Source organism: Limanda limanda, chromosome 13 (assembly GCF_963576545.1).
Source record: "Limanda limanda chromosome 13, fLimLim1.1, whole genome shotgun sequence".
Lineage (NCBI taxonomy): Eukaryota > Metazoa > Chordata > Actinopteri > Pleuronectiformes > Pleuronectidae > Limanda > Limanda limanda.
Genome location: NC_083648.1, coordinates 15792295 through 15814233, shown reverse-complemented (window position 1 = coordinate 15814233; position 21939 = coordinate 15792295). Strand labels below are relative to the sequence as shown.

At 44.2% G+C, this 21939-nt stretch overlaps 1 protein-coding gene across 1 annotated transcript in view; it reads left to right on the top strand.

The window, feature by feature from the left end:
* The first annotated feature begins 1388 nt into the window (after positions 1-1388).
* Positions 1389-21939, top strand: part of LOC133017728 (receptor-type tyrosine-protein phosphatase S-like) — a 53463-nt gene continuing 32912 nt past the window's right edge. Inside the window, exons 1-4 of the mRNA XM_061083891.1 lie at positions 1389-1533; positions 6098-6243; positions 7754-7895; positions 16457-16645. Of these exons, the coding sequence (XP_060939874.1) occupies positions 1389-1533; positions 6098-6243; positions 7754-7895; positions 16457-16645 (622 nt within the window). The remainder of the gene's footprint in view (positions 1534-6097; positions 6244-7753; positions 7896-16456; positions 16646-21939) is intronic.

Below are 21939 nucleotides of genomic sequence, written 5' to 3'. Positions count from 1 at the left end.
TAAAAAAAAAAAAATAACCAAAAGAAATCCCAGGAAATCGTAATATCGAATCACAATACTTACAGAATCGCAATACCCACAGAATCGCAATACATATCGTATCGCCACCTAAGTATCGTGATAAAACCGTATCGGGAGGTTCCTGCCGATTCCCTAGTGGGCTCATGGGCGTTTTCCCGAATATTTATGTGGCGATCACATTGTGCGCCGTCACCTGTCAATACGTTCTGTGTCTGCCTCCGAGAGCGTATGTATGTTATCCCGTGGCCCGGAGACGTGCGTGAGTTTGATGTATGTACAGGTTAACAAAGGCGCCTTTCTCATTGGGCCTCCCCACCTGCGCTCCGACACATCGGGCCGAAGGGGGGGGGGGTTGGGGGGCGGGAGGTCGGCACAACTCTATAGCACTGAGGAGTTATTGACTCCCAGACAGAAGGGCGCTTCGGCACAGCTTGTCTAAATCTCCGTAAGCAGACAGAGCTGAATTATGTTCCGACGTCCACATGTGCCGATGGCTTGAGGAAAAGAGAACAAAAAAAACACTGATGGAGACCCACCTCCCGCCCCCCCCCCCCCTCTTTCCCCCCCCCCTCTCGCTCCCCCAAGGCGAGGGATTAACCAGAGGGTGAATATCTATTAAAAGCGCAGTTTCTGATACATTGGTGGGTTATTGAATTCAGCCGCGTCTGCCGCCGACCCCTCAATCCTCTTTGTCTTCGTGTTTTTCATCACTCCGGCGCTCTCTTATTGCATTAACAATTTTATGTGCCACCAGAGCAGCGAAATACTCCACGTTGAGAAGGAATTAGGCCAGAGCTGAAACGGAAATTATTAGGATGTCTGAGAGAAGGGGGGGAAAAAAAGAAAAGAGGAAAAAAATAACCTCTTAAAAATGTATCATTGCAGCTCATTTCACGGCTCGCTAGAAAAAGAGACTTATTAATACAGAGGCAGTACGCTGAAAACTATTTTGGTCTGTTTCTTGTCTTAGTTGTTGAGCAGTGGCTCTATTGTTCTGGTATTAGTTCAGTCAGAGCTGGCCTACTTGAGCTGCTAATCCCAAGTTAGAAGTGCGCCGGCGAAATCAAAAGACTTAATCCTGCATTAGCATGAATTTGTCTTTTAATTTTCTTCATTGGGACACATCCTCCACATCTGTATGGCTCGTTGTATGTTTTCCCGTCTCCCCCCCTCATGGTGCATTGACATTTCAGCAGCCACTCTAAATAAAGAACGATGAATCAGAGGGATGGAAGGAAATGTGGCTTTCTTGCGTATTAGCTGACCTTCGTGTTTTTTTTCTCTGTGTCTGCAGAGTGCCTATCCCTGCTGAGTGAAGCCCTACCTGAGTGTCCGTCATCTCCGACCCGCCCACAGCGGTGCCTGTCATGCCTCTGCCCAGGACAGGTGGCGCTCTGGCCCAGTCCAGGAGGCCTATCCTGGGGCTCAGCCTTAGCCCCTCTCCCCTGTGTATGCTGCTGCTGTCGATGATCCTGATAACCAGCCCCCTGAGCAGCGTCTGTGGACCACTGGGTAGGTGTCTATCTATCTATCTATCTGTTTATGAGTCTGTCTGTCTGTCTGTCTGTCTGTCTGTCTGTCTGTCTGTCTGTCTGTCTGTCTGTCTGTCTGTCTGTCTGTCTGTCTGTCTGTCTGTCTGTCTGTCTGTCTGTCTGTCTGTCTGTCTGTCTGTCTGTCTGTCTGTCTGTCTGTCTGTCTGTCTGTCTGTCTGTCTGTCTGTCTGTCTGTCTGTCTGTCTGTCTGTCTGTCTGTCTGTCTGTCTGTCTGTCTGTCTGTCTGTCTGTCTGTCTGTCTGTCTGTCTGTCTGTCTGTCTGTCTGTCTGTCTGTCTGTCTGTCTGTCTGTCTGTCTGTCTGTCTGTCTGTCTGTCTGTCTGTCTGTCTGTCTGTCTGTCTGTCTGTCTGTCTGTCTGTCTGTCTGTCTATCTGAATGTCTGTCTGTCTGTCTGTCTGTCTGTCTGTCTGTCTGTCTGTCTGAATGTATATCTATCTATCTATCTATCTATCTATCTATCTATCTATCTATCTATCTATCTATCTATCTATCTATCTATCTATCTATCTATCTATCTATCTATCTATCTATCTATCTATCTATCTATCTATCTATCTATCTATCTATCTATCTATCTATCTATCTATCTATCTATCTATCTATCTATCTATCTATCTATCTATCTATCTATCTATCTATCCATCCATCCACCCACCCACCCACCCACCCACCCACCCACCCACCCACCCACCCATCTATCTATCTATCTATCTATCTATCTATCTATCTATCTATCTATCTATCTATCTAACTAACTAACTAACTAACTAACTAACTAACTAACTAACTAACTAACTAACTAACTAACTAACTAACTAACTAACTAACTATCTATCTATCTAACTGTCTATCTATAATTTATAAATCAGGTTATCTTTGTTTCCTTTCTTCTCTCTCTCTTTCCAGTTGAATGACAGCTGTTTTATTGTCAGCAGTAGATGTGATGTACAAAGGTGTGAATACATGTGACAGTGTGTGTGTGTGTGTGTGTGTGTGTGTGTGTGTGTGTGTGTGTGTGTGTGTGTGTGTGTGTGTGTGTGTGTGTGTGTGTGTGTGTGTGTGTGTGTGTGTGTGTGTGTGTGTGTGTGTGTGTGTGTGTGTGCGCGTCCAGGCTTGTCACTTTGTCAGGTCTGGACCGTGGCGTTGTTAATATGTTCTGCTAAGTGGAGAAGTCCCATCAGCATGTTCCTCATCATCTCCTTGATTACAACATTTCCACAGATTTCTTGCCTCAGCGGCAATAACACACACAAACACAAACACACACACATACACGCACACACACACACACACACACACACACACACACACACACACACACACACACACACATGCTCAGACACACTCAGCTGTCATTTCTCTGTAAATATTTCTGAAAGCGTGATACAGGCTAGAGGTGCAGATAGCACTTCCCGCTGTTAGAAACTGGGAGTTGTCTGATGTATTTTTCATTTTCCATTTATGTAACCAAATTGAGGCCATGATCTTTTGAGAAGATTTACGTCATATTTGAAATATCAACAAGTCATTGAAGAGGTCAAATTACACAACAACTTTCTGTTGAAATGTGCTGGGATTGAAGATCTCTGCCGCTTGACCTCCTGCTGTGTATTTATGCAAAACAAATAATGCCTCCTTTTCCATTTCTCTCCGGTCACAGTAAAGAAAAACAGACAAAAAATCCCACTGAGTTGCTTTCTTTTCTTCCATGCACAATATGTGTAGCAGGTGATAGGTTTAAAATCTACTCCAAATCGACAATTCAAATTTTCCCTTCACCAGAGATGAATGTATTTTGTAATTTCTTCCCTAATGGGAGTCATATCCTTGCAGAATTTTGGTTGCAAACATTCATCATATTCACAGTTTCTCCTGCTAAGATGAAAGAGCTCAATGATTAATGCACATGGAAAATAGGAGCGTTACAGGGAGTGAAGATTAACAGGAATTAATAGGAAATAAAATGTCATCTCGACAGTAAATGCTTTATGACAGACCATTTTTTTGGCAAACTGTTTCTAAATTAGTTTTTATTAAGGCAAAAAAAGTTGACATTAAAGCAGGGGACAAATAATCCTTAAAGGTGAGCTCGATGCTAAAGTTAAACACAAACAAAAGCAGAACCATGAAAATGAGGTCAGGAATCTTTTAATTCTTCAGATTTCGGGCGCACAATCTTTCTTCCTGCATGCACCCCCACATGCGCCCACAACTCTGTCCATTATCTTTGTATCACAGATGATTTCTGTTGCACAAATTTGGCCGAGAGATGTAAACAGATCTGACAGTGAATACACACAAACAGGAAGAGATGCATTATTAAAAGTGGCTCAAAGGCGTGTCAGACCACAGCTGGTTGCACTTAATATCTTTGCCAAAAGTAAATTCTTTCGAGGCAGAATGTAATGCACTTACACTAATTTCCCCCAGAAGAACTTTTCCCGAAAGGACAAATTAAACTCGTGTTTCTTTTTTAGCCTGACCTGAAGCAAACCTCAGGGTTCAAATGCTTTTCTTTCACATGACACGCTCACCACACTATTACACAGCCAGTCAGTCAAAGCTAAGAGTGCGGCAGCAGTCAGTCAGTTCGATGATTACAGGTTACACAACGGTTTCATTAAAAACAGACAAGTGGGAGATCAATGCTACAGACCTTGATGGTCCGGTGAAACCCACCATTAAAGAAACAGAGCTCCCCATTACTCCCTCATTTTCCAGGAGGCTCTCTCGAACCCTTCGGATGATAACAAGTTTCTGTTCAGTGCAAATCCACCCAGAGTCGGTGCCTTGCAGGGCTTTTCCCGGGCTTTCACAAGAGGCTTAAGTTGTAACACTGCCAGTGGGGTCAGTTTAACACGAGGACTGGCGTTGAGGCGCATTTAAGAGAACACAGAAAAAACATTTTGGACTCAACGTAAAGCCACTGAAACCCATGTTCACGAAGAAGCACTCAGAATTTATTCATAATCCCACAGCCAGGAGAAGCTAGCTACGCTATTTCTTTCATTTGTGGGCTTTTGGATCGTTCATATACTCAAATTGTTGGCGGGGGGGAAATGCTCAATTTGCTCAATTCTCATTCTGCCTCTCTACGAGTCTACCAGGCAGGAAATATGCTGCTCTTGAGCCCTAAAATGGGAAGTATAAATTTGCTCTGATTGACTATTCTGTACCATTTCTTGCTTCTTTCTGTGGAGGATTATGACAAGCATAAAATGAAACCACTTTATTTATGACATTCAGAGTGGGTCTTTTAGAGGCACACCACAGTGCAGCAGGCACAGGAGCACTCTTTTGACACAGTGTTTCCCCAGTTACTGTCAAGCCATGGTGCAGATAGTGGAATGGGGTCTGTGCAGCTGTTAACCAGTGAAAGCAGCAGGAATGGGGAGGATGTGCACACAGACTTTAGAATTTGCTAGTGATTATTTGGTAAGCTGTTATTTTTTCTTCGTCTCTCTCCTTTTTGTTACTGTTCAGTCTTCAAAGTGTAAGTGAATCAACACAGCAGGACCTCACCCACCCAGACATAGGGGGAAGTGGGAGGAGGGATCCAGGTTGCTATGGGAAGGGTCATCCTGACTTCACCCAGATGGATCGCAGCTATTCTGTAGCTGAGGAGGAGTTAAACTGGGCACCATGGCAACAGGCCACAGACAGATAGCAGAGGGGTGGGTGCATGAAGTTGTGTGATTGATCTGACTCAGGCACTGTGAAAAATATAGGTTCACTTCTGTGGGCTCAATATTGGACTTGGAAATTGCTGTTTTCTTACACAGGGCAACTGCTGCACCTGTACACCTGACATCAGACGCAGGGTAGAATGCGTTCCCCTCGAGACTGGAAATTAAGATGATGATATATGCATTGTATATTAGAATAATGGAACGATCGTTCGAATCTGCAAGTGCAAATCCCCACATAGGTGTTAGAGTGTGCAGGCAGAAAAATGACACCTTTGTTATTAATACATTTAAACCAGTTATGTGCTGTGAATCCGCAGCCAACACTTCTCCTACCTGTGAAACACTCATGTGTCATGACAGCCTGTGCTGCGAGCAGGACGAGGGTGGTCCGCCCATGGAGGAGGCAAATAAAGAAATACAGAGACTCACAGAGAGGGAGAGAGAGAGAGAGAGAGAGAGGGTGAGAGAGGGAGAGAGAGAGGGGGAGGGAGAGAGAGAGAGATAGAGAGAGAGAGAGAGAGAGAGGGAGAGAGAGAGAGGGAGAGAGAGATGTTCCTGTGAAGCCCAACCCCATCTTTTATTTATGACCCACAGGAAGTCCTTCAGTATGTCCTCTAGATGATACCCAGGAAGTAAGCACAGCACATAGCCATCAGGACACGAGTCAGTCTGACCAGTCCCTGACAGGGAAATGGGGCGTGGTCAGCATGGGGGGGGGGGGGGGGGGGCTATATCAGGTGGATGTCCTCTCGGCATAAGGGTGTCAATTTTCAAGCTTGAATTTTGATTATTTTTCTCTGTGCTTTCCCATCACTCCCCCTCTCTGTCTCTCAGCTCCCCCAAAGTTCACCAAGATTCCCACCGACCAGATCGGAGTGTCAGGGGGTGTGGCCTCATTTGTGTGCCAGGCTTCCGGCAATCCCAAGCCTAACGTCTACTGGAACAAGAAGGGCAAGAAGGTCAACTCTCAGCGTATCGAGGTGGTTGTCACAGTGCACCGCCGTCAACTCCTACTGTAGCAGCATGACAAATACAGACATATATATCCAGTAATACAGATATATTAATACATGTAATTATACAATACTAATTACTATGTTTATCCTATTACTTGCTAAATTAGTTATTGTTTTTTTATACAAATTGTGTTTTCCAGATGTGCTAAACCCTTTATCCTTAAAGAATTTTTTTTACTTTTTGTGAAAACTAGAATGACACTCAGTAGAGCACACACTTCTGCCAAGGCCCAACAGTCCCCTTAGGAAACCATGAATAAATCCACAAGATCAGGATCTTTATTTGGAACTGCACCAAATTGCTCCCCCTAATAGTGGTCCCCTAAACGTGCCAGATTTTCTACAATTAGGATCCAATAAGTATTTCCCAGAGCTAGTTATATAGTGAAAGTAGACATTTGAAAGTTAACAGTCTTTTCTGTGGGAAAGAAAATAAGTGTTAACAGATGTTTAATTATTTCTTTAACATCCAAGCTGTGTCCCAATTCTGGACTGGTCTGGTCTACAGACGATTTCCGTGATCTGCATCAGCTTGTACCGCCCTCACCGCCGTTGCCTAGCAACAGCATAGCAGTTGGACATGAAGAAAAACTTTCAATGCCCCTTTGTGTTCCGTTAGCTGTTTGGTTGAACTGAAGGCTGTTAGTAAAAGTGTAAGCATCAGAAGTGTCTTCGCTTGCAGGTGCTGTTATGTCCTTGTCAGGGGTTTGTTACCAAGATTCATTGAATCCTTTGATAGGCTGGCCCAAGAAGGATCCACCCATTTGGAGCCTTCGTTGCTCGGGAACGATATGACGCATTTGCCGGCTGCATTTGGAGGAGCCTTCAAAATGTGAAAGCCTAGTTGCACCGCTGTAGTTTCAAATGCAGCCTACAAAGGAACCTGTTCCTGAATTGAGACCCAACTAATAATAGCACACATTTCAAAATGTTTTTAATTTAATCGTTCACGATAGCAGAATTTCACAGAAACATTGTCATGTGTCAGAATTTCACAAAACTGACACATAACAATTTGATTGCATCATATTTAACATTATATTAAAAGCACATATCACTCAAAGCTAAATGCCACCAAAGAGGCTAATACCTCACATTAGAAGCCTGCATGCTGACTGTATATTGATGCAGGAGTGTGACTTAATGCTTAAAGATACTGAATTTCAGCCGAAGGATACAACCTCCACTGTTGGTAAGTTTCTTCCCTGCTGAAGTGTGTGTGACAGACACTAGCGCGCTGCCTGCTCCTGGATCATATGTACAGGTACTTCTAGATATGAGCCTGACCCCTAATTTTATGTACAGCAGAGCAGGTGAAGCTGGCGTTTAAGCTTTATATAACTATAATTATTGTCATACAATTACAGTATAATGGACATGGTGTGACAGATGACAGTTCTGATGGTGATCAATGTGTTCTCTCTGCTGTGACTGATTTATTTCTGTGTTTGCCTGTGGTCCTGTGGTTGTCCAGACCGTAGAGTTTGACGAGGGTGCGGGCGCCGTGCTGAGGATCCAACCGCTTAGAGCTCCCCGGGATGAGAACATCTACGAGTGTGTGGCACGCAACAGTGAAGGAGAGGTGTCCGTCACTGCAAAGCTGGCCATTATTAGAGGTGAGGCACAGAACCACACACAGGACCGTACACACCCCCATCTATCTCCATCCTTGTTCACGTGAGCACTCACCTGGCTTCGGATGTTGTTGCTCCGGTTGCCTGGGACTAAGGTTGTAGATGTGACAACAGAGCCGAGCCACACCCTGCCTGCACAGCGGGCTGCAGCAAACTGTTCTTTTTATAGTCCCTCTGAGTGCAGTAGAGTGTGATCCGGCCACAGAGAGTGCCAGCCAGTGTGCTAGCTAACGGGTAGTTCAGCGTCCCAGCTCTCTGCAATCACTGAGCTTTCTTGCCAGAGTCAGGGTGTTAATCAAATATACACTGTCTCCTTGGAAGGAAACGTATCTAATGTGGTGCTCCAACATGCTATGAACTAAAGTCACAGAGCGTGGCTGCAAGCAGCATGGGATCTGAGCACTGGCTATTCGCCCAGCAAAGCACGACAGGACGAAGAAATAGAGGGATGGCTGTTCGGGCTGTTACTACATGAAAATCAGGGGGATTAGGTCTCGGTTTGGCAGACAACCCAATTCTGCCAGGGGAAATTGAGGAAGAGATTGAGAGGGAGGAGACAGAGGTTGAGAGGAGGTGAGGAGAGGTATGATGGAGGCTGAGGAGGTGAGAGCATGTTGGGTAACACAGCAGGATGGAATGAAACAATAGAGATAGAAAGGGATGTTCGTGGGAGCGGTGGAGGGGTGCAGAAGTGCGGGAGATGGATGAGGATTGTGGAGTTGGCAGGGCTGTGTTGTAAGCAGAAGGCTGGTAGCCCAGGGAATAGACTCTTGTCCATCTGTTACCCGGCCCATCATCCCTGCACACACAGCCCCAATCTAAAGCACATTACCACATAAGCTACACCTCGAGGGCGAGCCTCGCAGTGTGTGTGGCCATGTGTGTCTGTTCCGGTTTGTGTAAACTTTTCTCCTGCTGAGATCAGTGTAGCATGACGTCTCTCTCCCCTCGGTGACAATGAATTCATCTGCCTTTGATTTTTTCCGAATCAGACGATGTGTTCCGTCCAGTCAACAGATTATTGGACTGCAATGAATGACAGCAATATTTGATGCGCAGCACCGGCCACAATCAGAGCATTACCAGCCATAACAGTGTCATTTTGAACAAGGATGCACAGGCTTACTGTTGGGACCGTTGGAAAGTGGACCCACTCTGACCCCGTTTGTGGGGCCGCCGCCGGGGAAGCTAGTTTGATGTTGGCCTTGGCAACATCATTGCTGCTGCTGGGACTACTGGCATTGGCTGGGCACTTTGGCGTGTTTTATTTATTCTTACTAAACCATTTTCTGGTGTCCATCCTCATTCTACTGTGTTTCACGTGAACCTTAAAATTATAAACAACCAAGCTGGGTAAAGAGCTTCGATACACACACACACCCTACACTCAACCACTAGAGCTGTCCGTGGTTCTGAAACCACAGTGAAGCAAAAGTCACATGTATTTTGGCCATTTTTTTTTCTATTTGCTATTTTTCTTCTATCAATATACATAGAGCGACGGGGGGTAAAGAGGGGGCAAAAGAGGGGGCTAAGCTCCTTTAATACCCTTCGTGGCCTTGGGCCTGATACACACTGTAGCAGAAGTACTTTACTAACTGATGTAGTGTTTATAAGCCATCAGATTTTTCCATATGGTGTCAGCTGTCCTTTAATATCACTGGGCACAGTGGTTTGCAAAGATAAACTAGAAATGAATGATTTTTTTCATAAATGTAATGAAATACAATTTAATTTACATATTAAATTACCTGGATTTACCAGAAAACAGATGCTTAACGGTCATTCAATCCATTCTAGAAAATTGACAATAGTTTTTTACATGAGTCTTTATCACAATATGTATTTGACAATGGAATTATAAATGTACCATCATGTGTGTTACCATAGAGACACAGGAGTCAGAGTTTTGAATCAGATATTAACAAATTTGTGTTACATTATCACTGTAATATGATTCTAAACATGTTCACAGATTTCTTCAAAGCGTAAACCTTAGCGTTGGTTCGCTATTAGCATCTCACAACAGGAATTTAACACATTTAAAGCATATATCCAGAAAAATAAGGGCACATTTAATTCTAGGCACTTGACCCAGTTTTTAGCTCCATTCCTTATATTTGACTCTATTCAACTAAAGCTATACACCACTAAAATCTACCTTAGGCTTTGCACAAATGTCGGCTAAAGTTGTCTTTGGGCAGCCTCGGTTCGAGGGAGAAAAGGTCCACCAACTGAAGCAGAAAGGAGTTTTTCCATTACCGACCGAACCCGTCTACTGAAAAGTCTTTTCATCCCCTGATGCGTTTCATCTCATCATTCTGTATGATGGTTGACCGACACTAATAGCAGTGTTGTACAGGGTGAGGGGCTTGTGGTTGGCCACAGGATATGGGCTGCTGCTCTATAGGCGGCCTAATGGACAGGAGCTGTGGTAGGTTATGGTCAGGGTGCTCTTTCTTTTTTTGTGACTTGGCAGTCATCACACTACCCTTCCAATTCCTATTCCATACTCATCTTTCTCCTCCCTCCTCTTTTCCCCACTATATCTTTCTGTCTTTAACCCAAGCTGCCGCCTCTTTGGCCCACAGCTATGTCCGTTTCTAATTTCTTCGCTCTTGTTTTATTCATTCTTTCATTTTCTCAGCCATCTATTCTGCCTGACCCTGACTGTCTATCCGGACTCTCTCTCTCTCTCTCTCTCTCTCTCTCTGCTACTCTCTTTGCATTTTTACAGGCTCTCTGCCGCTCCCCCCCCACCTCCAAACCCACCCCATCCCCATTTCACCCAAACTGCTCTTTTCCACGGACGCTGCAGATGTGTTGTGTTCCGCCTTCAGGAGACGTGAATATCTGCAGTTCTGCATGTTGGAAACACCTCTGGTGGGCGAGAGATTCTCATCACTGCAGTAATGTGTGTTAGTCTTTTTGTGTGTTCGTGTGCTGATCAACCACCTTCATGACTGTGTACAAGCATACAAATAGATTTCTTCATTTATGGGTGTATATATATATATATATATATTTGTGCACATCTGCGTGTGTGTATGTGGCTGGTTTGTGCAGAGTAATCCTGATTATACCCACCTCCCAGTGTCCCATTTTAGGAGAAAGGGAGGCGAGGGATGGGGGAGGGAGAGGGTGAGAGAGGGAGAAAAGGGAGGAGAGATGTTCTGCCATCATGGCAAACACCCGTCATATGAACAACAGAGTCAGATCAGTGATTCCCCCCAGGCGTCTGCTGCATTGGCAGGCTGGCGGCTCAAGCAGAATTTTGCTCCGGAAACAACTGAGAGTATCAACTCAGCCTGCGAGAGGATTACACACCTTGAGTGGGGAACTGGCTTTTTCATAAAATATAACCCCACATCTTCACTCCTTCCATTTTATTCTTGCCCTCACTGTCTATTCTTCACGTATGTTTGTATGTAATATGCCTTGTGTGGGATTATCATGAGTTCAGCTGCTGGATCTGGGAGGAGAGGGCTCAGGACGATGGGGACTTTTGGGCTTTTAGTGGGATTGATCTGTGATGCAGAGTCTGATTCTGCATTGTATTGTGATGTATTATCATAAAGGCCCATTAGCATTTAAAGTGCTCCCCTCCAGCCCTCCTGCAGTCTATAGGAGTCAAAGCATTACAGCCTCTGAAGACTGCTGAGCGCCGGCAGATTAATCCTGAATCAGGCTCCTCGAGATCGCCTTTTATTCAGGCCTCTTTCACGCACATGGCCATTCGGCACTGAAATGAACTGAGAGATGAATAGGCAACCTGTTTCTTAAACAGGACAAATGATGATTTTCTGTGTGGAGGGGGAGTGTGAGGGAGTGCATCTGTGTTTGTGAGAGGGCATTTCAAAGAGAGCCAGAGAAAGAAAACAAGGATTTGTGTTTGTGTGTTTGCATCATATGCATTATGCCATTAACTCTGTGTGTGTGTGTGTGTGTCTTTTGTGTGCCAGTATGTGTGTCCGTATGTGTGTTTGTGCGTGCACACAGACGCACGACTTGCATATTTACCCAGAGCTGTTGGCTCCACCGACTGGTTTTGGGCATCAAGCCTGATTGCCCTTCTGCAAACATAACCAGGCCAAAATGTTCGCTCTCAACCTCTTAATTCACACAAATACACACAAACACAAAGCTGCAGGGAACAATGCTGAGTGGTCCTTGCCAATGTTGCCGCAAACGCTGTTGACACACAAACACACACACACACACTTTGTTTATATACGCTTGCTGAATTTTTCCATAGGCTGTCTTATCAATTTAACCAGGAGATGAAAAATAAGCTGTGCTCTTCCGCAGCAGTGTTTGTTTTTGATAAATGATTCATTTGGTGAAAAGTGTGATCAAGGCCATGCCCGCAGTATCTATTTCAAGCAGCGGCTGACTCATCCATGTGCCTCACTGAATACCTGTAGCCCCCTATTCCACTCTCCAGTGAACTGTACTTCACTGGACTTCATCTATCCATCTATCCATCTATCTATCTATCTATCTATCTATCTATCTATCTATCTATCTATCTATCTATCTATCTATCTATCTATCTATCTATCTATCTATCTATCTATCTATCTATCTATCTATCTATCTATCTATCTATCTATCTATCTATCTATCTATCTATCTATCTATCTATCTATCTATCTATCTATCTATCTATCTATCTATCTATCTATCTATCTATCTATCTATCTATCTATCTATCTATCTATCTATCTATCTATCTATCTATCTATCTATCTATCTATCTATCTATCTATCTATCTATCTATCTATCTATCTATCTATCTATCTATCTATCTTTCTATATCGTTATCCATATCTTTATCTTTATCTACATCTCTATCTCTTTATATATATATCTCCATATCTCATCTCTATTCATATATGTCTCTCTATATCTATTTCCCCATCTATCTATATCTAGCTACATCTCCTTCTTTCTCCTACCTCCCTCTAATGATTTCGTTCAAGGTCCACCTACACTATATTTGCAGCATTGATAAAGACCTGACTGGAATACAGATCTAGACCCCCTACCAACACACACACACACACACAAAGACACACACACACACACAAACACAAAGACACACACGCACATGCATGCACACGCTCCGAGCAGCAATGCAGTGACGTGCTGTAATTAACAGCCAGGGAGTCCGTGTAGTGGTAGCCAGCGGAGTGATAAAAAGACCATCTGAACCCTCTCAGGAGAGAGGCGGGGTGGTAGGAGGGCAGGAGGGAGCAGATGTAGGCAGGGCATATACCGCAGCCCGGGGGAACTCACCTCCTGACCTGCATATCAATCCTCCCCCCCCTCGCCTTCCTTTCTCCTCCTCCCTGTTCGTTCAATGGGCCTACCACTCGCCTCCATTCAAGTGGGACATTAGCATTGATCAGTCTAGGGTGGTGTGGGAGGGAAGGAAGTGTGGGGAGGTAATGATGGTCCCCCCCCCTCGACTCTGGGCTCTGTCGGCAGATGTATGCATGCTGCAAGGCCCGAACGTCACCTGAGCTCCAGCCCTGGTGTTGAAAATAAACATCCTCCCCAGGCTCTTCTCTGAGCTTCTCCTCTCCTTCCTCCCCCTCAGCCACGCCATTAGGAGCAGCTTGACATTCCTATCTGACAGGGGTCTCTCCAAAGCTGATGACTGTGTAAAGAGAGAGAGAGAGCGATAGATCCTATCTCCACTCAGCCTCTCATCCCCATCGCAGAGTGTGCAGAGACAGATGGTGCATGTCTGTCATGTGGTTAGGTAGCAGGAGGAGGAGGAGAGGAGCGGAGGAGCGGAGGAAAAACACACAGACAGTTGACGTGGCCACGGTCTGCATCTCGGACTGCGTTTGGCTCCGGGATTGGCGGCGATGCTTGGCTCTTTTAACGGGTTCTGTTGTGCTCGACCGTCTAGAGGCTCCCGTGGGTGTAATTTTTTTAACCAAGCAAATTGCCATCTTGGTAATTGCCTCACTGCCGTAGGAAACTGTGAATGTAAAATTATAGGTCCAGGTATGGGGGAGGTGTCTGTGTGTAGGTAGAAAGAGAGAGAGAGAGAGAGAGAGAGAGAGAGAGAGGGAGAGAGAGAGGGAGAGAGAGAGAGAGAAAGAGAGAGAGAGAGTAAGAAGAGCAGGAAGCAGGAAGGCTGATGGATGCTTGATTACGTGTCTGGCCATCTGGACTGTTGTCACTGAGATGCTTAATCCCATTCACCAGAGAAAGTGTATGTGAATGCTTGTGTGTGCGTGTCTGTGTGTTTGGGTGTGTGTCAGTGTGTGTCAGTGTGTGTGTGTGTGTGTGTGTGTGTGTGTGTGTGTGTGTGTGTGTGTGTGTGTGTGTGTGTGTGTGTGTGTGTGTGTGTGTGTGTGTGTGTGTGTGTGTGTGTGTGTGTGTGTGTGTGTGTGTGTGTTGGGTGTGTGTTAGTGTGTGTGTGAAAGAGAGAGCCAATGCTTTTCAGGATGCACACACCTTCATTTTCTTCCTGGATATGTGTGGACGTGTCTCCTTACATTATTCCACACATGGCACGAAATCTGTGAAGATGCTAATAGAAAGCTATAGAAACAAATATGTACAAGCACAGGCAACACACACACACAGAAACATACACTCTCACCCCCCCCCACACCGTCATCAGACATACCCAGGCGCGTGCAGACACATCGCAGATCGGCCTCTCTAATCGTTGCTACATTTTAACAATTACCGCTAACAAGTCCTTATTACCCCCAGTGCCCTGCCCCTCCTCTTGATCCTAGCTTCTAATTGCTGCTGCTGTTTCCGAGGAGCTCTCTGCATAGTTATTAGACAGGAATCATTACCAGAACATAACACACCATGGAAGAAAAACCCACAGTTCACCGCCACTGTCACCAAACACCTGTGTTTCTAGGTTAGGGACGTACACTCTGTGTGTGTGTGTGTGTGTGTGTGTCTGTGTGTGTGTGTGTGTGTGTGTGTGTGTGTGCGCGCGTCTGTGTTTACACATGTTTTTGCATGTGTGGGCTCTTAAGTTAACTCCTGCTGATTGGGCGGTATGTTTACACTGCTGTCGAGGCACCCTGTCACACATGCACTAAAACCTAACTCTGTTTCTGCCTGCCTTCTATATCACCTAATGACTAGCTGTAAAAAGAAAAAAAAGGGCATGCTGACGATATAGGAACTCTGATGCCCTTGCCAGTATCTCTACTTCCAAGAACCCGTACACATTAAAGTGGGAGAACAGCGACTCTCACATCACTGTTTTTAGGTGAGACTATGTCTGTTTTTTATGTTTAACCTCAGAGGAAGGACAGGCGTGATTCAGTGCATGGTCGGGGGGGTCTCTGGCTCTGTCCCATAACTGCCTCAATAATCCATCATTGTCCTGACGAGTGCAGTTCCCGTTCTACACCTGCCTGTTTAGAGTTGGCTGTTAGCTTGGCCTGTGGTAACGCCGGTTGCAGCCTCCTCTCTGAAACTGTAAAAAGTGACCGGCAGTAAAGACTGGCTGAGTGACACAGAACCCTGAAGCTGCTCCACCTCCTTGCACCCTCCTGAATACATATACCAGTTGTGAAGCTGATAAGATGAACGATTGTCAAGATACGTGAGCCACAATCAGAGTGACAGAGGTTTCAGAGTGGGTAGTTCATTCAGTCGTGGTCGCTACTCATCTTGGGAAGTGAAAACACATTTTCCTGTAGGTTATCGGAGGACATAGAAGAAGTCATTGTTGTGGAAAATAAGTCTGGAGGAACTGAATAATAACAAAAGATACAGCATCTCTTATACTGTTTCACATTCAGTATCACACAGGAAGATCACCTTTTTCATTGTGTTTTTTATTACAGTGGTTCTTTGCTCTGGTGAATTACAGCCTTGGCAATAGGAGGAGGATAGTTGTCGCCCAGCTTAAAAAATATGAACAAATATCTTTCAACCCCATACCCACCCGTTGGCTTTTACCAAGGGAATGATTTACGTGACTTTCTCCATCCTGTTTATACCAAGGGAGAGATCAGCCTATAGTCTCAAGAGTTTAAAATATGGTTTCATTACAGCTCTTTTGGCAGAAATAGGGAGTTTTGCAGTTCACAGGATTGTGTCCTTAGACAGCCCAAGAACACAAAAGCCCTGTAAGCTTTCCAAGTTTGATTATATGTTAACTTAATATATGGTTCCACCACACAATACAACACACAAAAGAGTGCTTATATAAAGTGTATTTGTCTTTCACCACCACATGTTCAGCACGGCCCACAGACTCCCTGTTACAGCTCCACACAGACAGCAAGGCGCTGTTTGCCTGTTTATTTAAAGTTTATTAGTATTGAACGTATCGAGTGTCCAAACCGCACCAAATCCGACACTGCACTTCCTTGAGCCTTTTCCAAAACAAGTTCCAAGTGTGAAGCTGAGAAGATGAAGGGTTCTGGAGAAATGTGAGCCAAAGACAGATGGACAGACAGACACAAATCCCTGCGATTGGGACATGGACGGATTTGCTGCCAGTCTGTGCAATTCCTTCATTATCTATATATTGTCTTTACAGATGACCTGCTGCCATTCGGCTTCCCCAGTATAGACATGGGTCCCCAGCTGAAGGTGGTGGAGCGGACGAGGACGGCCACCATGCTGTGTGCTGCCAGCGGCATCCCCGACCCCGAGATCTCCTGGTTCAAAGACTTCCTGCCCGTCGACCACAGCACCAGCCGGGGTCGCATCAAACAGCTTCGATCAGGTGAGACGGATGACGACTGTCAGTAACACCGATCAATTTGCCAATAAGTAAACAAAGCGGCGCAGCTAAAGCTTAGCGCCGCTATCAGGTGAAATCTCTGTTGCTCTAAATTCAGCGATTAGAACGTTTTAATTAGGACCGAGGCATTACATGCTCCTCTCTGAGCTTATTTACATCCTTAGGGGCTGTGAAACCTCTTTAAAGCCAATTTCATAAAAGGATAATTGTGCCGTCCTTAAGCCGCGAGAGAAAAAAATATGCTGTTTTTATTAACATTTGGGAGGAAAGATTATTAAAAAAGATGACACTTTCAAGGCACAAAACTCTCCACGGTTGATCATAAATATCATAATACATGGTCTCACATTGGCCTATTAAAAGTGATTTTAGAAAGTTCACACAATTATAAAGTAAATCCACTTTGAAATAGCTATTTCATATAATAATCAATCAACTTCAAAGCAACTATGGTTCTCCTCTCCCTGATCTGAAAATCAATAGAAACAGAGATGAAGTTTCTCCACATTAGGCATTTAACTGATGCTCCTCTTATCTTGTGACCCGCCCAGCCTGAAATTGTGTGAAATGAGCTCGGTATCTTAAAAAGTGAGCGCAAGATGACTGTGCCAGACGAAGTGTAGAGGGAGGGAAGAGAGAAAGGACATATCGAGGGATGAATACAGAACAATCACATCTCGCGCTGAAGACACTTTATTCAGTTTTGTTTATGCTCCTGTGTATAGATGATACAGTGTCTCACGGAGTAGGAAGACACGTATTTTCACAGACATTCTCTCTCAGCCGTCCTCGGGGGAGGAACGAAAGTGATGGTGAGGCGAAACCATTTTGTTGTTGCTTCATCCATATTCTCTGCGCTCCACCATCCCACCAGCCCTGATATCTCCCCGCTGTCGGCCAATATCCTTCACTGATCACACGGTGCCCTCTGTCAACCTTCGCTCTGCGTCTCCGTGCAGCGTTAGCCATTAGGCTGTTTAAACACATTTACGATTTGCACACGTTCAATTTAGGAAGATCTCTGAGAGCTGACAGTTCAGCGAGCCCTGCCCCTTAGTTACGGTTGCAGCGCCTGTCAGGCTTTCCATTCGGGCATGACATATGTGCAGGCCGGTGGAGCTGGTTGTCGGTCATTTCTAAGAGCACCGGGGTAAACAGAAACAACTTCTCCTCCTCAGCCAGCCTTCAGTTGCCAGATGAAACACCAGCTGTAACTAACAGATTCCAACAGCTACAACTCGCTGGCTAATTAATGTGAACACTGTCTTCAGCTGACTCAGAACAACTGAAAGGATTTTTAAATATGCAGCAGATGGTTATATACCATATATTATGCAAAGCTACGTGTCCCAAACAACACGTCAAACACAGATGACATGGAAATAAATGAGCTGCATTGTTCTGTATTGCAAGATGGGCGCTCTATGATATTAGTGTTAAAGTGCCTGACAAGAATAAAGCGTTATATTTTTGCACGATGGAATTATTATCAAATATGACACAAAACTGAGGCTACAGAGTTTTTGATGTTGTCATACTCTTTTAAATTTTACATTTATAAGAGAAACGGGTTTTAGAAAAGTACAAACAGGACGGACTCTTTAAATCCATGTATCACACTTTCTGTTTTGTGTTTTTGGTTTAGGAAAGGCGATATAGTTAAAAGAAACTTTTCAGATCTCGGATTTCCCTTAATTAAAACTACAAATTCAACATTCTACAATTTGAATGTCAGGCCTGCCAGATCCACATTAGCTTTTCTTCTCCCTCTGCAGAAACGAGCTTTAGATCCCACATTCATTTCCTAGTATTATTTCCTAAAACCAACTTGTGCATAAAAATAGAAATGAAGGATAGTGATAGATGGAATACTTAATGTTTAATTGTCTCTGTGTGAAATACTTGACAGTGGTCGTAGGTGAAATCTGGAGCAGGAAAAGGTAAAACAGTGGAGAGATGCACACAAAAGAAAAGATCGACCTTTATATTCTAAGTTTTAAATCTCTTCTGTCCATAACCAGAGACATAATAGAAGAAGCAGTGTCTGGATATCGCAGAATCATAATTACGATGGTTTTCCTGATAATTTCTCGCTGATAATTCATTAAAGAAGGATTTGTTGCCTTGGAGCTATAGATTAACAGCTTCTGTCAGATCTCTCCATTCATGTTGAAAATATATATTTATATATATGACTATTTTCTCTCTTTGTAAATATATTTTCTTTGATTCACAGCATAGCAGATACTTATTTGTGTAGCCCTAAAATTATGAATTATATGGTAATCTGTCATAGTAAGTTTGACCTGCTCTGCTTTTTAGGCTGTCACACACACGTGACACTGATTCACTGGTGCAGTATTTTTGTCCACATATCACATCAGTGAAACAGTAGCAAGACAAATGGCTCGGAGAGGTTCAGGGCAGGGCTTAATAGGATTTCAAATCACCAAAAGCGTCACAAAGCTCAACAACAAAATGCAGTATATAATGAACCAAACGTTGCAGTGAAATGACTTGGAGAAAATCAATTACAAGTGAGCTCGGCACAAAATAGCGGCAAGATGTGTTATGGATGAAACACTCCGCTAAGATCTGTTTAATGGGGGCACCTTCCAAGCAGAGCCTGTGATGTAGTGGGCAGCGGCCAGCTCTCGTTGGACCTCAGCCAGCGATCTGTTTGGGGCAACACGCTGTTTTCTCTCCGTCTTTCTTTTCTTTCTCTGCTGGGTCTTCGACAGATTTGTTATGGCCCGTCGGGGTCAGGATGAAAAATGATATTGAGAATGACTGCGCTCAAATCCCACAAAAGATGACTCTTAGCCATTTCACAGCCCATAATAATCCATCATCTGCAGTGTCTTCCCGCTGCAGGTGACTGTCCAAACGACGGCCACCGGCGGTCGTGAACTCCGCGTGTGTACACACCAACATAAAAGCTGCGCACACACGCCATCGGTTTCTTGACAGTAGAAACATATGGTGCAGTATCGAGCTGAACTTTCCCTGACATCTTTATACCTCCACCAAGGCACCCATCTATTTTTCCGGGCCATCTGCTGCAGCAGTTTAGATGTACGTGGGGAGAACCATGACAAGCTATCTGTCTATCTCTGACATTTGGGACTGAGATCTGCAGAGTTTACCTAAGCACTTAACAGCCTCTCGTGGACCTACACTCTAACAGATGGCGTGCAATATGGACGCGAGGTTGACTACTGGGTAATGGATGGAGCTGTCTTGACTAAGAACTGTGATGTGATCAAAGGTTGTGGTAAAGGTAACGCTGGCAGCTAAACATCACTTTTATTTAAAACAGACGACGGCAAGGATTAAAACATAAAGACAATATTTGGTTTTTCTAAATCAACTGTGGACACCGGTGATATTTTGACTAACTACACAAATAATTAGCGTTTATGATTGTCATCTGTTATCTCTGTCTGCCACCGGGTTTGTCTTTGTGTTAGACAGCAGGTCAGCTCAAACTGATTCCAGTGAAATTTGGTGATAAATTGAGGTCACTCAGTAAAAAAGATCACGGTTTTTGTTTTTCAGATTGATTTTTTAAAATGGTGAGACGGACTAATCCTTGTAGAGATCATGTTTTTAGACTGACAGGAAATGTGGCAAGGATAAATCTGCAGAGACTCAATGAGTGGCAACTACAATTTGTTTTCATTATCGATGAAATTAAGTTAAATTGCCCATTTTTCCCCAAACTCAAATATATTCAGCTTTGTATCTTAGAACATAATTCACTTTGTCCAAGAAAATGATCCTAATTCGCTCAGGTACATTTTCACGTCATCAAACTAGGTATTTTGTCAATTTTTTGGTTTAGAGACCCCTAGTGGCTGAAGCTACATATTGCACTTTTAATTACTTCAGGAAAATTCCGAAATAGATGTTTTAATTATAATCAGGTTACCAGTTAAGCATTTTCAATCTCAGAGTTTGTCAGGACAAAACATTAGAGACCATCTGTCTTGATTGTTGATGGTGTTGTGTCCTAATTACACCTTAATGTCCCCTCGTGGGAGAGGGGGTGCAGGTGATCTGTTAGACCCGGAGGTTCAGGCTCTACGCTCAGGATCGCCGTATCTGCTGTCATCTGATCGGTTGCGTTTCAGCCCAGCGGACGTGCACGCCATCTGCGATTTCTCGGTGGTTCAATTTACTGAAGTCACATCTCATCCTGGGTCTTTCAGCAGCTTCCAGACTCACTGACAAACCGCGCTGCCTCTTCTTCCCTGTTATCTTTCCCTTTCCCTGCTTACCGCTTTTTATCCCCTTTCCCACACTGGCGTTCATTATATTTGCTCATTGCCAGTTATCTGTTTGCCTCGTGTGTTTATGTCTGCGTGTCTTGACCTTTCTCCCGCGTGCACTGTATATATAGAACACCTGTCTTTCTCTGTGAAGACACGTTTTGCATAAGAGAAGATTTCAATTGCCGATTTCAAATTTGTGCTGATGGGTAGCCATATGAGCTGCCTCCAGCTGTCAGATGAGTTCTTGTTTGCAGAGCTGCACCTGTCCAGCCCCATCTCTCCTCAGCTCAGTCTTTCTGCCGCTTCTTCTTCTGCCTCAAGGAGAGGATCGGCTCGTAGAGCAGATAATTTATTCCTGTTTATCTCCAACTCTGCCCCGTACTGCTGGGAAACGAGAGATAGAAAAATGGAGAGAAAGAGGAGGGCACGAGCTGTTTTCCTTTCATGTAACTGCAGAAGACATAAGCAAATAGATGACAGCTTCAGCTAGCAGGGCCTCAGCTCACTACACACACGCAAAACACACACACACTTGTGCCCCAGCTCGCTGTAACAAGTCAAACCTGCCCTCCTGTGGGCCTCCAAAAGCACAGGGTTTAAACATCTGCATTTACTGATCAGCTGTTGTTTAATTTGGAGCATCACACAGACACAGACCCACAACCTGCCTGTCTCTCTGGAGCGCTTTAGTATTTATCTGGCTGCGTTCTTAAGATTTGATAAGCAAAAGCTTTATCCGCTTCAAGTAGCTGTGACTGTGACTACATTAACTACGGTATTTCTGCTTTCTTCGAGTAGAGGGTGTAGGGCGGGTGAATATTTTTGATGAATATGCCAATTATTCTTTAAGCAATTTAATGGCTTGGTTTTCAAAATGTCAGAAAAGCTCAGGCTGATGTTTGTCTCAGTCCAAAACTTAAATATTCGCTTGATGAAATAAGAACCAGGAAAACAACAAATTATTTCAGAAATTGTGAACAGAGAATTAACTAATGATCTATC